Source organism: Nomia melanderi, chromosome 4 (genome assembly GCF_051020985.1).
Source record: "Nomia melanderi isolate GNS246 chromosome 4, iyNomMela1, whole genome shotgun sequence".
Taxonomy (NCBI): Eukaryota; Metazoa; Arthropoda; class Insecta; order Hymenoptera; family Halictidae; genus Nomia; species Nomia melanderi.
In genome coordinates this window covers 11,169,583-11,188,811 of record NC_135002.1, presented here as the reverse complement: position 1 = coordinate 11,188,811, position 19,229 = coordinate 11,169,583, and the positions used below count along the sequence as shown (strand labels likewise).

Sequence of the window (19,229 nt, the reverse complement as noted above, 5' to 3'; positions counted from 1 at the left end):
TTTACTTCTAATAAATTTAATATCAAATAACTGTCGTTCAACGAAGTTTCTTAAGTGCGTATAGAAATCCTTTCGTTCATTTATTTACGTAACATTTACTTGCAACAAGTATAATTGCTTGAAAACAATGTATAATATGATTAAGTCGAATAAAAATCGTTAGTAACATATGTTAGATAATAATATAATACGAGAAGGTTAATACCGAACCATTGATAATTATTTTCAACGCCACATTGCCACGGAAGAATATGTAGTATTATACGAATTGCTAAACATTCTCGTGAAAATGAACATGTTAAAAAAGGAGAACACGTGACGAACGATGGGACAGAATTTCCAACGAACAACCAGCGATGGCCTTGCACATTAGATGTACCGTGTGATGTTGAAGTGTTCAGAATCGCGTGGTCATGTGCTCAGCCATTTCCTAGTTCGCAGGATGCTGAATGCATTCATGTCGAAAAGTGCATTATACTGAGAACAGCAGCTCGTACTGCTGGTTCCCTGAAGTTGCAACTGGAGCGTAACCTCGTTTAAGTTACAAGATATAACGTTTCACTCGGAGTTATCAATTAGGACGAGCATGAATTCACGGTTTTTCCATTCATTCGAGTTACTAAACGCGGTTACCCCTTGTCTTCCTGCCATTATTATTATTATCGTGTTTTTCGTTCCGTTCCAGATCCAACGCGCGTCCACTTTAATTTAGCGCGACGTATCGACTCGATTACACGCGTGAGATACTGCCACGAACTATTACAACGCCTAATAATAATTCTAAAGGACTCACTTATAATCTCAACGAACGATTTCATTTCCTTTGAAATTATATCGTTTTCTTTCGTGTCGAAAATGATGAAACAATTATTGAAACGACTTAGAAGTTTTCAAAGATCAGATCTATAGATTTCTACGATGAATTCGAAATAAATTTTCGAAGATTTGCAAATACCTTTCGCATCTATAGTTGCACTTTATAGAACGAACACTTTCCGAATGGATTAAATATTTTAATTAAAGCCGAACGAACGATTTAAAATGAAATAGTTTGGTTATTCAGGATTCGGTCGGAGCTGTATTTGATCCGGCACTGTCCTCCGTGCCGAACAGTTTTCATATTTTTAGTCGCATGCGAGACTACTCCGGTGTTTCTAGGTGAATCGCGGACGGAATAGAAATTGAATGTGATATACGCTTGCAAGCTTCGTTTTAATCAAAACATTAAATCTGTACTTCCTCGGATGGAAGACTTGATACTTCATCATACAATACAGCGATATCGTTGCTGTACTTTCGTATTCCTATCTGGAACGCAGCCAAATTCGTTAGGTTGTATTATAGGTACTATTTTCTATACAGCTAACTAAATATCGTTCCCGAGCCATGTACAGAGTATACCGAGTTTTATTCGCTGAACAATGCCAGAATATCTTATTAAGTGAGAACGTTCCGTGAACATGGATGCGTTGAGGTATATAATATACATATAAAAACAGAAAATACTTGATACGTAATAATATAATTTTTTCGTTAACACGATAAATGCAACAAAGATCACCGGAGACCCCAAACCAAATTGAATTATTATAACTTATTCAATTAAACGATGTTTATTTCAAAACTTGTCTATATTATATATGACGCAAGTTAAAGCAACGATGTTCTGTAAGATGAAAGTGCAGGAATGACAATGCAATTCACTCATGTAATCGGATATTATATTTTTTTCATTTTTTGTATTTTGGTCCCTCAAATCGTCCGACATTCAACCTGTTAAGCAAAAAATTCGTTCATTGTTACTTCGTATTCTATACAAAAACTGTTCTCTTTCTAAAGTTTCAAAATTTTTATTTCATTATTTTCTATTCCTTTTCTTCATTTAATTACAACGTTACCCTCCTGTTTTCTGTTTTAAAGTGATTACCTTCCCATCGGAGATACAGGAATTCCCAGAATAAGACTGTTCGAACGTTGAAACTGTAAAGGTCACAAATTGTAACCGGAATTTATATAGATCGAAGAAATAAGGGACGAGAGTCGGCGGGATAGAACTAGGTTCGCAAACTCGATACATTTGACCAAATGAACTAGACAAGGGTTAACTCAGTGAGAGCACGAGTGATTTAAACGTAAATGCAATTGCGTTTGATGTTATCGAGTGACTTGTAACGTGAATCTACGACCTGTAAACTTTGCGAGCAGGAAAAAAAAGAGACACGGTTTGATCGCAATTAGCGGATTTGCGTTCGCGAAACATTCGATCGATGAGACCGTTTGAATCGGCGTTAATCGACGAATCTTGGCGAACTTGAAAGCGTGACGGAAAGAATTTGTTTCACGTGAATCGCGCGAAAATGAACAGAATGGAAGTCGCTCGTTCGGATTTCACATTTTAACGCTTGATTGTTTTACGTATAATTTTGTATCTCTTGCACGGGAAATATTTAATATTCAAACTAACGGCACGGAGAACTAGGTTGATGGGAAAATGCGAGATAAAATTATTCAAAACGAAAGTTCGTGGAAGTAAGCTTGAACATTTGATTTCGCCGAGTATTTCAGTATGAAAAATAATATTACGAAACTATAAACGAAATATTCTTCGTTGTCGCGCTGACTTCGCAGATCGTGGACATGCTTTTGATCGATTTTTTTGCATAGATTAATTTAATTAGATACGGTCAATGACAAGCGTCAAAAGTAACAAGAGAATCTTTCGATTATGCGGGATGAAATATTGTGTATTAAAATGATTGTTGTTGAAGCTTATATGATTTACACAAATAATGATGTGCCGTGGAATATACATATCCACATCACGGCGAACATGTTGCGGGAACACAGAAGAAAAATTCGACTGTGATTACATACGTTATGCATTTCAATCTCAAGATTTAAATGCGCATACTTAATATGAACATAAACTCAGAACGAAAGAATCGACCGCGCATCGTGCGCTGGGGCCTGGTAATTAAAATCACTGTCCGTTTTAACTTTTTAATGTCCGCGCATTAATTTACAATTACAAATTTAATAACGTGATTATCATCTCGATTCGAATTAACACGTAACATTTTCCAGAAACGCACTTAACAATTCGACTGTCGCGTTACTCGTGCGCGGACTACACGATTTGTTCGAGCGTAAAAATTAATTTCAGTGATAATGCATCGTGTGATGCAGATCTTCTTTGTTCTGCGTCTACATTTATTACAATTAGCAGTTGGTAATAGGAAAATATTATATAATTTCAACTCAGTTGAACATAATAACAGTTATAATTGATAGTTTCTATTTGAAATTTTCATCACGAATATCACGTGATGTTACAAGGAACATATTATAAATAAATAGTAATAGATATTATTAGTAAATAATAAATACTTACTCCTTTTTAACCGTGGACATATTAATAATCATTGTTTATGAAAATTTGTTCAATTTACTATTAACGTTTCAATACCATTTTCGAAAGAGTTTTGTGCTTTTCTGTGAGAACAAATTATAAGTAACGACAACACTTATGGAACGACCGAGTATTTTAGAATTTTCATACGCGAGATAAAGAAGAATCAGATACCCGAAATCCTTTGAACACGATCGTTTACTTAATTCGTTTTTGTCGTCTATTTGGGGGTGCGGAATGTGAAAATCGAATGCTGGCTGGATAAACGACCGTGGACACCGAAGATAACAATGAAAAAAGCTTTCCCGATCTCGATGCTTTTTCGATAACACGAGTAGATCGACCTCGTTCGAACTTTTCAATTTCCGTGGCGTTACATATTGACATCGACTACTCCCTGAAAGAGTAAGAAGACCGAGAAGATGATAGTAAAAAATAACGGACAGAATTTTCGAATGTCCCAATGAAGATCGATGCGAACGTTTGATGAAAACGTGCAATTACGAAAACGTGCACCTATCCATATGAGTGATGCATCTTAATAAATTAATCCGTAGCCCTCCAGCCGACTTTATAACCTATAAAACTCTCATCTACCATAGAAAGTAAAAAATGTCATATCATAACAACGGCAATTTCACGCAAAAGCTATCCCGTGTCATCGGTTATTATTCCGCAATTAACTATGAACGTGAAACAGTCTAAATGTACTTCAGCATACTTTATATATAATGAACTGAAATGAATCTTTGGACGCATCTTTTATACGACTCTGAATATTTTGCTTTTGCAATATTCTATATTACCCTACGTGTCAAAAATTGAAGTAGCCAATGCAAGTGCAAACACGAGTTAACTCGTGACCGATAAGCAATGTCTTAATTCTTGTGATAAAATACAGTGAGATTATCTCTTTCAACTTTGTTCAGGAAATTACTTAATACGATTACTCTTACGATAGTGGAGCCTATAGTGTGGGAAGGATTAATATTAGAACTACTTAGCAATTGAAGTACCTCATTCCTTATAAAAATCACTATAGTACATTCTCCAAGATTCGAAGCATCTCATTATTGCATCCCTGCAAACACAAAATTTTCAATTTCTCATAGAAGCATCCTCACAATATCAATAATTTCAAAATAGAAATTTTTGAATGGACCATTTTGACGCGTGCGCTGATTCTATTGTCATTTAACGTTTCCTCGATTTTCTTACACGCATTCTAATTTAAACTACACGAGCGAATACTCATGGCAATATGAATGAAACTCGGCAATTCCACATTTAGCAGCTGTTAAATATGTAAAATGTATTGTTTAATTAGGCGTGTCGTTACTTTTACGAGCAACAGTATACCTGCACGTCTTTTATGCTGCTACGTTCCCTTCGCCTCTATCGTGCCTATCAGAAATGAGCCGTGCACTTTATGCGAAATTGGATTCTTTAACGTGCCATTAATCACGAACATTATTGTAACCACGTTTCCCGAGATTTTAGAGGGATTGACGCAATTGCGATAAATTTCCGAGAGAAACGGCGGATAGTAATCGCGCGAACACCCTGCACGCCGCCGTAAATAGGAACGCTGAGACAATGTCGTATCGAAAGTTCACCGGTGCGGGTCGCGTGGAGCATAGAATCGCCGTGATACCACGACTCTGAACAAATCTATCAGCTCGTGAATCCGATTACCTTAAGCGACGATATCGAACGATACGTTACGAATCAAATTCACGAAATTCGGCTGATTTTTGTCATTGAAACGATGTTCATCGTATCAATAGTTGTTTATAAATTATACAAATTATGTAAATTATACCCAATTTGTCCAACCAGTCGAGAGACGTGTGTTGCGTGTACTTGCACATGTTTAGCCCATTCGCTGCTGGCATTCTTTTCAATAACAGTCCTCATGGTTACAACATTTTATTGAATAAAGCATCTCGTGTTTACAAAATATAAATAATAATCAAGATGGGAAATACGTTAAAATATTAGATGAAAACACACGAAAATGTAATTTACTCTTTGCACAAAGTAAGAAACATTGATCGTAGCAGATACGCGACGCTGATAGCGAACGTGTTACTTAACACTAAAATTACCAGATAGGTTGAAATGACCCATTCTTGATTCCTTCATCTTGCAATTATTAAACAGATAGGACACGTTTCTCTGAGAAATTATTTGCTTTGGTAATGTGCAAACTGAATCGTAAATCGATTGAAATTTCAATAGATACACTCTTGGAGTTTCTATAAACGAATTTCTAAATGTCAATTTAACTGCTCGGTTAGTTTCAGTGTTAAGGAGGATTGAACGACAAAAATTATTGTGATTTGATCGTTAAATATGAATGACGAAGAAAATCAAAACATGAGATGTACAGAAATCAAGATTGACAAAATTGCAGTTTCGACTTCGCTTTAGAAATTATTGATCTCTCTGTCTTATTTGTGTTTGTTTCCAAAATAATCCATCGTTTATATTGTACTGGCACATTTGTATCGTTATCGTTACAGTTTAACGTGTATTTGAATCGTTAATAGCACGGAAACAAAACCAGAAGCACAATCTTACCCGCGCGTGATTTTCGTCTAATTTTCTGTATAGAGGAAACTACAGTGCAAGGATAGTTGCAAATTAATCGGCAGATATGATTGAATGTTATAATTGGGATTCTCCAGCTGTGGTTGTCGTGAGCGACTTGAATTAGCAGTAACTCCTGGAACGCACAAGTACACACTCCTGGTAATAGGTATTAGTTCTCTAGCTTACTAGTTTACCAGCTTAGCAGTCCGGTTTCTGGGTACTAAACTTGAAAATTCGTTTGGGTCTGGATTTTATTAGAGAAACGCAGTAATATGGTTACTGCATTATAAAGAAATTGTTGTATTTCATTGAGACCTCCAGTAGGCCTAGAATAAAATATAAATCTTTTTAATGTATCCCCAATACTCAAATATCGAAATTCAAATCATCTTATCTATCGAATCACGAATATCGCAATCTTCTCCCCTTTTCTTATAATTTCAAACAATCCTCGATTAAATACGTATACTTTAAATAAATAATACACTCCGTTGAAACCTTTATGATTCCCTAAACAAAACGAAAGTCTTCTGAATATTTTCAAACTTTCAAGTAATTAAATTCAACTCAATCTCCTGCCTTAATTATATTTAATTATATTAAACCGTACACTTGTTAATAAGGATTGAATATTTCTCTAATATTATTAAACGTATCCCGTGTCCCGATATCGAGATATCGAATTTTTTTTCGGTATCAGAGGACACGGTCCGGGGGATCGCTTCTCCAATCCCATAATTTTCAATTTGTAGATGGTCTGGGGCAAAAGTCTTAGCCTCGATTACAACGAGGATCTGTCTGGGGTTGGGGCACGAGGTTTCCTTGGGTAATTAAGAAATAACGTCCAGCGTAAGTCTTCGGCGAATTTTTGCCCGATTTCCAGCTAGTGCAGAAATGGGGGAAAAGTAAATTTGAGCCCGGGAGCGGTCTGTAGGTTTTTTCGGGGTCGCGTTCGATGCCCAAGTCACGAATTTTCCTCCGTGGCTATCTTTCGGAGACGCGTGCCTTAATTAAAGCGGACATTAGTTGACACCATCGAATTTCTTGGGTTGGCCAAAAAGTCATGTAGTTTTACCTTTTTCAATCTGACGCTCATAATGTTAGCAATATTAACGCTGCGTTTACGGAACACGTAATTTTAATTAAATTTAATTTAATGCATGCTGAATTTTATAAACATTATTTGATAAGTGTTTATAGTAATGTTGATTGATGCAATCGAATATATGTTCCAATTGTCGATTTTTAAACATTTACCTTAATTTAGGATTCAAATGAACCAACAATTTTTGTAATAACAGTAGAATTAACTGTACAATGCATTTTTTTGAACATAGTGTTAAAGGAGCTGAATATGTTAGTCTTTCGGAAGCAACCGAAGTATTGTATTTACGGAGTTTGTTAAACGAAATGATGTGTACAATATACATTTCTGTAGAAAATGGGATAATTAATTTACATAAATAGCGAATGTACCGGATGGTTGCGGATATCTTGACTAAAACATTGGAAGTGTATCGACGACATGGGGATAGTTATCGTAAGTGATGAGTTTTAATTATAAGTTAACACTAATCGTACCGCGAACCATCAAATAGCCGGTTTTAAAACTTGATTAAGAATTCTGCGTTTTCTTTCCTTCATTTAACTTTCTATCAATTCCTGTATTCTCCTATTAATCAGTTTTTCAATTTTTGCCTTTTCTTTTGTTTCTGTTTCCATTAAGAAAAATTCGTCGTCTAACTTGTTCACCTCCTTTTTTGTAGTCATAAGAATAATTATATACTAAGTGCTGGGACGGTTAGTGTTAATAGTATGCGTTAATTAAATCACGTTTAAATAAATGAATATTCTAAATAAATAAACTGGAAGATGGTTGACATTTGTCAAACAACATGGACAACGTTTAATTTAACCTAGTTTAATCTAATAGTGTGAAATGTGTCTTGATAATTCCTTAAAAGGATACAAGACCTTTCGGCCAACCTAATATTTCGGGCAGCGCGGACGCGCGAGCGGCGGGCCATTTTAATTTGCAACGATTTAAACCGTCGTATCACGGGGCTGTGATAATTGTAACAGTTACACGAACGTCACGTACGCGTCTAGGCGGAGGCGTGAATTTCATTCATTTCTCGTGGGATAATTTTCCGGGAATTCGGCACACGCGTTCTTTTCGCGATGTATATTCCGGAATAAAAGATTGACCGTCGTTCTTCTCGAGCAGATTGGTCCTTTCACCATAACATCTTTAACTTCGTCTATAATACAGTTGTCAATGTTGCGGAACATTCGACACAGTGGCTAAGAAATAAATAATCAAATAGTTATCTAGAAGAAAGACCATCGTCACACACTTTTCAAGAGAATTTTCCTTGAGAAAAGTATCTCAAAATCGTTAAACGAAATTATTTTTACATCCAACTTCGCGTTTAATGCTAGTAAATAGCTCTCTTATAGTCAAATATTTATTTCTTTGGTGTCTCGAATTACGACAGTGAGCGTGTTTAGATGTTTCTATTCATTCAGTTTTCAGCTATTTTCTGCTTTAAGTTTTCTGTCGTTTTAAATAAAAATAAAACAGTAACATTCATTAGAATACATTCATTCAAGCAGGTTTCTTTTGAGAGTTCTTATTTTATTCTAAATCATTCGACGAGCTCACAATTTTCCAGTCAACATTGATCAGCGTAACTTTCCGGGATGTTTTGAAACTTCGATCGGTCACAATAGACGCGATTTTTCATTTATAGATAATGAAATCAGATTAATAAATAGGACACGCTTCTAAACGTTTTTAACGCATCGCCGGGCGCAATTATGAGTCACGGAATCACGTTTCCCGTGAAATTTTCATTCACTCATTAATGACACGGCTACTTTTATGTGGGATATCAAAGGAGCGATTAAAGTTTAACGTTCATTGGCACGAAAATACGGACGGCCACGTTGCGCTGCGTTCGCTGTCCGTCGCGCCTTTCCCGATGGCGTCACAGTTCAACGCACGTATCGGCCATATTGCCAGGCCGCGCCGCGGCGGACACTCTCGCGGAACAGCGGCGTGGATTAAAACGATTTTGAAACGCGTCCATTGCGGCCTGGCTAATGAATTCTCACGATACGGGAGAGATCTGATGCACGATTGTAATCCCGTTGCCATTGAAATCAACGTGACACCGGCATAATTTTATAACCAGTCTCTTGATTAGCGGCATCCAGCCATCGTTTTTCAAATTTTCGACGAGATACTGCTCGTCGTAACAAACCGCGTTTCGCATTTTATTTCTAATGACGAAGGTATATTGAGAATGTACAAGTAGCCAGTCTAATTAACGTTCTTTTCGATTAATTATTAGGCTGAGGATTTTTGTGTATTTAAATAATTTCGATGGGAAGATAAGTAAAGTACGGACTGTTATAAAATTGAATATACTTTGAAATTATTTTCTGCTTAAACGTTACTGGAGAGAATTAGGCTTCCCCTTAATTTAGCTTTCTCGGAGTTTGTGTATGAAAACGAGAATTTAATAAACATCACGAACAGCTGCATTCGAGTCATTATGCGAGAAATAGGCTGTTATGAAGGAAATTTAGAGGACTACGTCGTTTCACATGTTTGTAAGGAGACGACTTAATAGATTCTGAAGTTTGCAAGACTGGGACAAATGTTTCCTTCAACGAGTGAATGTAACGTTGATATTTGACCACTGTGCAAATGCTTAATTATTATTAGATCGTGTAGTTTCTTGCATTTATGGGAAACTTGACAGGATAAAATAGCAGACAATGCACACGATACGAAAAAATATATAAAATATTCAACGTGTATTGCTTCCTATTGCATTCATTAAGAAAAATCTTTTTTTACCCTAATTCCATTTCTTTAATTATGATCTTAAATATTTAAAGCGGCATAAAGACCCTCGATCTAATTACTATAATCTGAAGCTACAAATTATAATATAAGACCGTAACAAATATCGTGTGTCAAAAAGTATTCGATTTTTGTAACAATGAATTATTGTAAAACGTCAAACAATGTTAAATTGAATTCAGATAAAGAATTTATTTAAGTTACAGTCACACTTAACTAGCTTTCTTCATTGAAACTTCTTTTGCTTACAGTACTCACGTATTCCAGTGTTTTTGGCACGTTCAAGAATATCATTGAAAGTTTCCCAACGACAATTTCCCCACCCTTTGGTATTATCTTAACTCCGGGGACTAGAAAAATATGAAAAAGGATTAGAATTTAGGGGATAGCAAAGTCGAGAGACTACAGTAACGTTTCTCGCGTCTAGAAATTTCTTAATTAAAGGAAGCCACTGAAACGGGAAAACTCGTCACCTTCTTGTGCTGATTAATCCATAAGCTAAATGCATCATCAACTTACATTACCAGATAACATTATTATCACATTACTATTTTATTAGTAATGTATTATTACTAATTATTATTTACTAGTTATTACTAGTTACATATAATTATTATTACTAATAACGTTATTAGAACATATAGACAAATAGATACATCACGAAATCGAATTTTCAATAGTGAAAGATCCAAAGTTTCCTCATATTTTAAAATATTTCAAATATTATTTTTAACTATAAGTATTACTTCGTATTTTTAAGTACGCTGCTTGCATTCTTACGCGTGAACGAATATAATTTCATTAACGCCGTGAAAGGCAATAGAATTTATTTCGAATTAAACGCTCGATCCAGAATTTCAAATCCAATTCAATGAAGTGGAACTTGCCTTGAAATGAGAAAAAACAGTTTTTCGTCGACTCTCATGAGGATTTTCATGCTTGCTTGAACTTCTCCATTCTACCATCAAGAAAAAGAACGTTTAACACTAAAACCACTGGACTGTTTGAAACCCACTTCAAAATTCTTATTTTGTAAGTGTTTAAATTATGAAGTCTTTTTCCGAAAGATTTTTATTCAATTGCATAGATTTGCATAGGTACTAATTTTGATAAAAAAGATTGGAAATAAATCACTCTGATCACTCGGTAGTTCTAGTGTTGACACTAACCGTACCGTTTCCAAATTTGATTGAAATTTCTGCGTCTTCTTTCGTTCAATTAATTTTATATTGATTTCTATTTCATCGGATTAATCAGTTTTTCAATATTTACCTTTCCTTCTGTTACTCTTTCCATAAAGAAAAGTTGATCATCTAACTTGTTTACCATTTTTTGTAGCCAATTATTTCACCAGTTATAATAGAAATAAATATATACGAAGTGCCAGTATGGATAGTGTTAAGGGAAAAGAACTGATTGCGAAATAGGAAACCATTGTAGTAATTACCCAATACATGTTTGACGGAAGTTGCTGGAAAAGAAAGCCAAGCAGAAAGAATCGCTTCAAATCGTGTTTAGGCAAGAAGAAGGGAGAATAGAATAAACTTCGTTGGCTGCGTTCGCAATGAACGGGAGAATTCGCGAGTCGTGCTCATTTGCATAGCTCTTCGCGCAATTTGCGTTTCGAATTTTTTCAAATTTCTTCAGTCGTGCGTAACTGTTCATTCTGGACGGCTGCCACGCGAGAACGTTCCTTTGGAGTTCCAGTCGTAAAGGGAATTGCGTTACTTCCGGTTAACATGTTTCACACTAGAATTGCGAAACAGACAATCCGTTTTTTTGTTATTCTTTCTATAAAAACTATAGGAATGGATTTTTCAAAATTCAAGTGACTTACATTTCAGTTAGCATGTTAGTGAACCGACTCTTTTTAACGCTGACCGCACCTTTCCCTACAACCAGTCAAATAACTGACTACAAAATAAAGGAAAACAAGCTAGATGAAACAATTTCTTTTAGTGGAAATAGAAACAAAAGGAAAGACAAAAATTGAAAACCTGATTCATCGAACAATAGAGGAATTGATGAAAACTTAAATTAACGAAAAGAAACGCATAATTTTAAATCCGGTCATTTGAAAGGTTCTCGTTACGGTTAGTGTTAATCATTTCTCGGAGAAGTGTTTTCTCAAGAATTGTAAAGGAGAAATCATGAATAGATCATTTTCACGTACTTGGTAGTTTCAGTATTGAGATAATTAAAAATTCTGCAAGAATGAACTTCTCACGAATGCAATTCCAAATGAACATTTAATAACGAATTTACGTTAGCAATGAATTTCCTTCGCTGGAAAAAAGCAGAAAATACCGTAAAAACATCTCGTGAATTCGAGGAATCTAAGGGTTTAATTGAGAAGAAGAAATTATAAAATTTAATTACACTGGAATAAAATTGTGGAGCACCTTCTAATTAGACCAAAGGTGTTTCAGGAACTTTACGTCCCTGTAGACTCATTTAAGGGACTTTTAGCGAAACAAAACTCTATTTTTTATTGTAGGTTTCTCGGGTTACCAGTTTAATGTAAATATTTAAACAGTATCAAATTGTAAGTGTAATACATTTATGAAGAATTATTCGAATTATCGCCAACTTTCAGGCCACAGTAAAATCTTGCAATAGTACGATTCCTTGAAATTTCAAAATTTGTTCGGAATTTTTATTTCCTTTTCGAAACGATTACCTTTGCATCGGAATATTTAATCAACTGATGCGAGTCGCTGACATTAGAGTTACTGTTCCTGTCCCTATTATTGTTACCATGATAATTATTATAATTACCCAACGCACCAGGTACGAATTATTCAAAAGTTTCGAATAATTGAAATTCACCTATGTGCGCATTTACTGAAATTATGCTGCATCCGAAAGTACGAGTTAAAGGGAAAATGTAATGAAATAATAACAGTGTACACTCGGTAGCGACTTTAATTATCCGAGTAACCATTCAAAGTATAAAGATGCATTCAGGACTTCATACCTACTACGGATTCTTGAAAGTCCCGAATGTCTTGCCGTTATAGTAATGTTAAGGTATTTATCTCAATTTCTACCAAGCTACAATTTGCTTCTCGAGGTGCTGCACTTTCTCCTGCGTTCTGTTTACTCAACGCAGGGAACGTTTCAGCTTCCAGTTGTAAATTATTTTACAGCGCTTGGGAAAAGAACAGCGCGCGAATAACCCGAGAAAATTTCAAAGTTCGACAAAGAGTTCACGGGAAATTGAAATGTACACATGACAATTAAACGTTCCGCGAATAATTAACCTCATTTCATGCCTCCGCCATAAACACTTGCAGACGTAGAAACTCGTAAAATTCCTTTTCAAGCTATCGAACTTTGAATATACATGAGAATGAAGTCTTTACCACGAGTCTTGTTCATCATTATACGGCAAGTGGTTAATATAAATATAAATATAAATTGAAAGAGTATAGTATAAACATAAATATGATATACAAGTAGTTGACTACACAGTAATCGAATCCAAATATCCATTAACTACTTATTTCAGAATACCGTGGCAAACTCATAAAGAAATTTTCTAACAAATCTTAGCAAACCTTACACATAATTATATTAACTCGAATTCGAGTGAAATCTTATTTTTTACGATAGAACTCTTTCCTTCTAATAAACTATTAACTGATAAAATAATTGTAACAAATGCAGTTCCGAGGAAGATCAAATAACCCCTCGTGCAATGGTTTAATTCTTTTAAATGACGTTCGAAGTGTGAACGAATCTACGCGTTTCCAAATTCGTCCGGATTCCCGGAGCTCGAATAGCCTAATGCGTTCCTCATTTTCATTACGGTCCTTCGATACAGGCCACAAGCCGCATTAGCATTCGCGGCCGCATTCGCCGCATTTTACCGTGTAAAATGAAAATAGCATTGAGAGAGGGAGGGGGGGCAGAAGAAAGACAGAGTACGAGAGAGTAAGAGAAAGACAGAGTACGAGGAAGTAAGAGAAAGAGAGAAAGATGGTATTAGAGGGAGGTAGACAGTGAGAAAGGGTGGGATGAAAATGCTGTTACCGTGCCGGCCACGATAACGGCTTGAAATTGATCCCGGTGTTTAAGATCCCGCACGTTCGGCCGTGATTCCGCGTTGCTAATTCGCGTTTTGTTCCTCGCGCGCCGGAATTTCTACTGTTTAACAAAAGAACACGCCAGGAAAGCTGCGAAACCTCTCGCTGTGCAATCCGAGCCCGCGATGTAAAACCGCGTTTTCCACGGTAACCCGTACAAGCGGTTCCAACCGCGAATAAATTAACGCACTGATATTTATCCCCCGAAAACCGGGCCGTCCGGTTGAATTATTCGTGAACTCGCCTCCGGACGCTCCGACGATACGAATTTCGTTACCTTTTTTCTTTTCACGTGGCATAGAATCTACAGTACGTCCCTTCCCATCTAGACGACCGATTTATATTCTTGATTTTATTTATTCGATTTATTTATTACGCGAAAGAAACGTTTTTAAACGTGCACTTTCAGATGCAATTGAAATATCGATTTAATGAAATGAAAAATGTTTTATGTGCTAGTCAAGAATATTTATTTTGATCGGATTTTCTTCGAGGCACGTTTAATTAGTAAATATTTTGTTTTTGAGACCAATTGGTAAAGGAATTTGTTCAATTTATTTCAATCGACGTTTTGTTGATATACACTGATTTTTACGTGATTTCGGAGTAATGTGTATATCGTTATATTCGCAACTTTTAGTATGGAAGAAACAAACATGTTTTGTCGAATTTGTTTGAAATCATGCGCGTAGATAGAGAGTTTGAAATAAAGTTCGCGTGTTTTTAAAGGTGCTTTTGAAAATTTGATGGAAGATTAATAGTGAATTCGATTTCACGAGCAAATCGTGCCACTTCAAATCGCGCCCTTCTGCAGTAAGCGTAACCTAATTAAATTTCAATTTACTTAAAACGCATCGAAACTTCGATAGCTGACACAGGAAGAAAATAATGAGACACTACAATTTGATAGATTGCCCGTACTTTAGAGAACTTCGGCATCAGCGCGAATTATCTCCCGATGAGAATTTAATTGCTTCAAGAATGGTCTGGCCAGCCTTCGCTAATCAATCAAAAAATAGTTTCCAGAAAATTGATTACTTTCCCGGCATATTGGCTTTATGTCCACCAATGTTCCGCGAACTGTACGAAATTACTTTCCTTGCGTCCATTAATTTCTGTAAGAAGCACGAGAAGCCGAACCATTGTCCGCGCGCGCGCGTTAGACTTTCAAGTATCCATGTTGCTCTTATTAATTACCGAAGAACAGTGAAACTTCCTTTTGTTTCATTTCTTTTTCTCTGTACTGCTTTCTTTCTCTACTTTTTTCCTACTTCATCTGCGAGATGTCTCGTTTAAGGAGAACATTCGAATTATTTCCCCTGCTACCGTGGGTGATCAACATTTCAAGCATTTTTTTAAGTGAACCGATTTACTTTTCTTATTCCTTTGATTAAAAAAGTGTTTCTACAAACTCGGTTGCGTTATTCCGTTAAATGTATTTTTCGGGAATTCTTTATCGCAGTGGTTCTTCGAGATCTTCGAAAAATTGAAGGCTCTTCGCATCGGAAGTCCGCATTGAAAATTCTAAATTTTTCACCATCTGTTGCGTTAATCGTAGTGTTCGTCAAGTTCTCCGAAAACCCTGAGTTCCCGAAGTATTCCAAATTCCTCGAAAACTCCAATGTACCAAGAGAATTCCAAGTCCCTCGGAATCTTCCGCGCAGATCGCAGCAGTCGTCGGCGCTCCCTCGTGAAATCGGAAGCCAGCCAGACTCCCTGGAGGTGCGCTCGAATCCTCATTACAGGGAGCGATGAAAAATTCGTGACGCTTTCATTGTTTTCGTAACACCCAGACAGGTGAGAGGGAAAGAGAGAAAGAAGGAGAGTGAGTTCGTCGGCAGCCAAGGGGTCCGGGAATCCGCTTCGCCGCTGCGGGACGAAGTCCAGCCTAAGGGAGAGGCATGAAAGGGCAACGACGAGTACACGGCACAGGAGCGCGGCGACTCGACGGAAAATAAAAAGAAACGAACAGAAAAAGGAAGGAAAAAAAGAAAGCAAGGGAAGAAATCGTCGAGAACGTCTTCGGAGATTTCCGGTCTCGTCTCCGCGGTCTCATTAAAACGGAAGTGAATCGAGCCTCGCGTCGCCGCTGAAATACAAACCCCGAAGAAGTTCATTGTTGATTATTCAGACGAATTTATCGCGCCACGTTTGTTGTTGACTCTTCGCGCCCGTTAAACTTGTTGATCCGCGCGCGTGTGCGCGCATCGGGTGTCCCTTGGAAACGGAAGGAAGACGAAGAGGAGCCAAGGAAAGCCGTGTCCGCCGGCTTCATTCGACGGAAACTAGAAAAAGACGTTTAATTGATCGACGACAGCACTTCCGACAGGAGTCGCACTGTTCTCGTGGAAGAAAACGGAATTGACAGTGGCGGGAACAATTCGCGCGTCTCGCCGAGTCGATATTCACGCACGGCGTTTCCCGGTGGGTGTTTCTCGATCGGACTTAAAACAGAAACGTAATACTAGTATCGAACATCGAAAGGAGTCTCGAGAAAGGATGTGGAAATTGTATCCTCAAGCGAGAAGCGTCTTTTACAAATTAACTTGAGAAATTTCGCGGAGAGAGCAGAAACAGGCGTGCAGGAATTGAAGATCCTTCGAAGTTGCGAGGAAACGCTCGTTGCCGATAATTTCTTGAAGAAGTATCCGAACGAAAGGGGAACAGGAGCTTCGAACTCGACGTTGACACTGCTAATCAGCGCAAGTGCGTGTAACGGGTGTCCTAGAAGTAACGAGGTATTACACAGGCGTCGGGCGATGCCAAGGAATTCTAGGGTGAGCGAATTTCCCGCGAGAAAGTTCTCCGGAGTAAACTCGTTGACCCACGCGAGGCCGCGACGAACCGCCCGACGTGGAAGTAATACACCCGAGAAGTTGCCGAGATTCGCGGTAAGATCTCCGAAAGCGAAACCAGACGCGCGATCGAAATCTTCCAGAACAGGTTGAATGGAACGGCAACGGCTGCCTCCTCTTGTAAACACGTTGCGCGCGTAACAGGTAGGCTCGCTTGGGAAAAGAAGAACTTTCCAGATACGAAGGGAAATTCGAGAAATTGACGAAGATTCGGGGATTCAATGAAACGTCATGGAACACGGAACAAAGGACTGATCGCATGGGAACGTTCTCGTATCTAGGAAGAGGGATCGAGCGATCCTCTCAGAGATCGAACCGAGACGGCCAGATGAGATTAAGAAGAGTCCATGATGACTCGGATGACACGTCGTCGATATTCGAATGCGAAGACGTTATAAAGTTATAATACCGTCGAGCGTATTTAGTAGGAAAATTGTTCGGAGCGATTCGCAACAATTCTACGCGAAAGAGAGATATTATAGAGATCTAATAGCTGACTTATCCGCGAAAAAAGAGAGAGATTATATACATATATTATATACATATATATTCATATACCTAGATATATGTATACATGAATAATATATTGATGTTAATCGGAGTTATTGATTGATAATTTTCTGACCCGTCGATAGTCGGCGGGTAACTGTTTGTTGAAAGTTTGATCTGGTTGGGATAGCCGATTTAGCCGTGGGGTGGGGGGAAGCCTTGAAACACGTGAAAGATGGCGATGGTAATATCGCCTCGTAGCAAAATCGTGACTCTGTCCTTGCTGATCGCGATCGTTATACTGGTGACGGTGATAATAACGTGTGTGATCGGCCTGTGGCACACGAGCGAGAAGCCGACGAAGACCGGGACTAAAGTGGTCAGCAGCAAGTTGCAACAGGAGACCGCATACACAGCCACGAAACACGTGAGTAAAAGATTACTTTCTGTAAGATCTCTGCTTCGCGCCAATCTTTTTGTTCGGCGTGCTCTTACGGTAAGTTTCGTTCGATTATCGGAATCCTGTGAAAGAAAACTAACCGTTTTAAACTATATCTTTCACGCGTGTGTTCGTAAACGGAAACATTTGCTCGACGTACAAGCAGTTTTCTTATCGAGCATTTATTTTGTTGAATATACCTACTTAATTATATATATCTCTCGCTAGGTTTACTATAATTATTAAATCTGTATTTCGAACAAATTTATAAACTAACTTCATATGAAATATTTTTAAGATTATTATTTAATTGCCTGGTTTACCGTTGTAATTAATGATCTTTTTCTTTACGCAATTAAATACTACTTTTAAGCCTACCATTCAATTCTCTGGTTTACAGTTGTAACAAATGATAAATATTTTTTTCGTTACGAAAAGGAGCTAAGTAATAAACACAAATATTTCGTCCGTTACGAAAAGTTCCGTAAAAGCGTTGCGTTTCATTAGAAACTGACGAACTTAGCGTCGCCATTTTGTCGGCTCGCGAAGCACAAGTGCGTGACGCCTCGTCTCGTAGTTCCGGTGACGCGCGAGCATGAATAATTGCCGAGTAATCGTGAATAATGAAATGTCCCGCATGTGACTCGTTCACAAAAAAAAAAATTTGCTCACGGTGTCCGGAAATTCCCGGCGAAAGATGCGACGGGTCAGTAATTCCCCAACCCGATCCGTTTGTTCATTTTGCGTGGTTCGGTTCTCGTTATAATCGAGTCACCCATTTCCCCGGAGTGGTCTGGCTTCTCTCTGTCCAGGAAATTCCGGAGATCCGTGTCGCGGAGGAACCGCGGGAAATTAAATATACCGAGTAGCTCGATCCTTCCGGAGGGAATGTATACACTTTTCCGCGGATTTCCAACGCATCAGCAGTTCTCGCGACCACTGACCGTGCATCGTTCGATTCACGGTGCTCGACGCGATATCGATTTAATTTTCGATTGGGTATGTCCGGCACAGTTCGACCACATTTTTATCAAGTTTTAAACGTATTAAAACTGAGTTGGTACTTAACACATCGTTGACCGGTCACCAGTTAACTTGTGTTTGCACTTGCATTAGCTATTATATTTCAATTTTTGAAATGCAGGGCAATATAGAATATTGCAGAAGCCTAATATTCAGAATTATACAAAAGATGTGTCCAAAGTTTCATTCCAGTTCATTATGTATAAATAAAGTATTCATATTGAAGTTTATTTAGATTGTTTCACTTCCATATTTAATTGCGGAGTAATAACTGGTGACATGGGATTGCATCTGCGTAAAATTACCGGTCAACAGTGTGATAGTATTGGATTCACGGACATTTATTGTACAGTTTGTTCTATTATTCTCAGAATGACTGATGTTCGTTCGTGTAGATCTAGGAAATTGGATGTTTAAAAATGTATCATTAGAGAACCTATTCGATTGCGTCGATCGG

The 19,229-nt window shown here is 37.5% G+C and overlaps 1 protein-coding gene across 7 annotated transcripts in view; it reads left to right on the top strand.

The window, feature by feature from the left end:
* Mp (collagen XV/XVIII-type protein multiplexin) overlaps positions 1 to 19,229 on the top strand; it is a 393,214-nt gene that overhangs the window by 192,136 nt on the left and 181,849 nt on the right. The window contains exon 2 of one of the 7 annotated variants that reach the window (XM_076366516.1): positions 15,760 to 17,737. The exons of the other annotated variants lie outside the window; for them this stretch is intronic. Within the exon in view, the coding sequence (XP_076222631.1) occupies positions 17,546 to 17,737 (192 nt within the window). The 5' untranslated portion in view covers positions 15,760 to 17,545. The remainder of the gene's footprint in view (positions 1 to 15,759; positions 17,738 to 19,229) is intronic. 7 annotated transcript variants of the gene reach the window in all.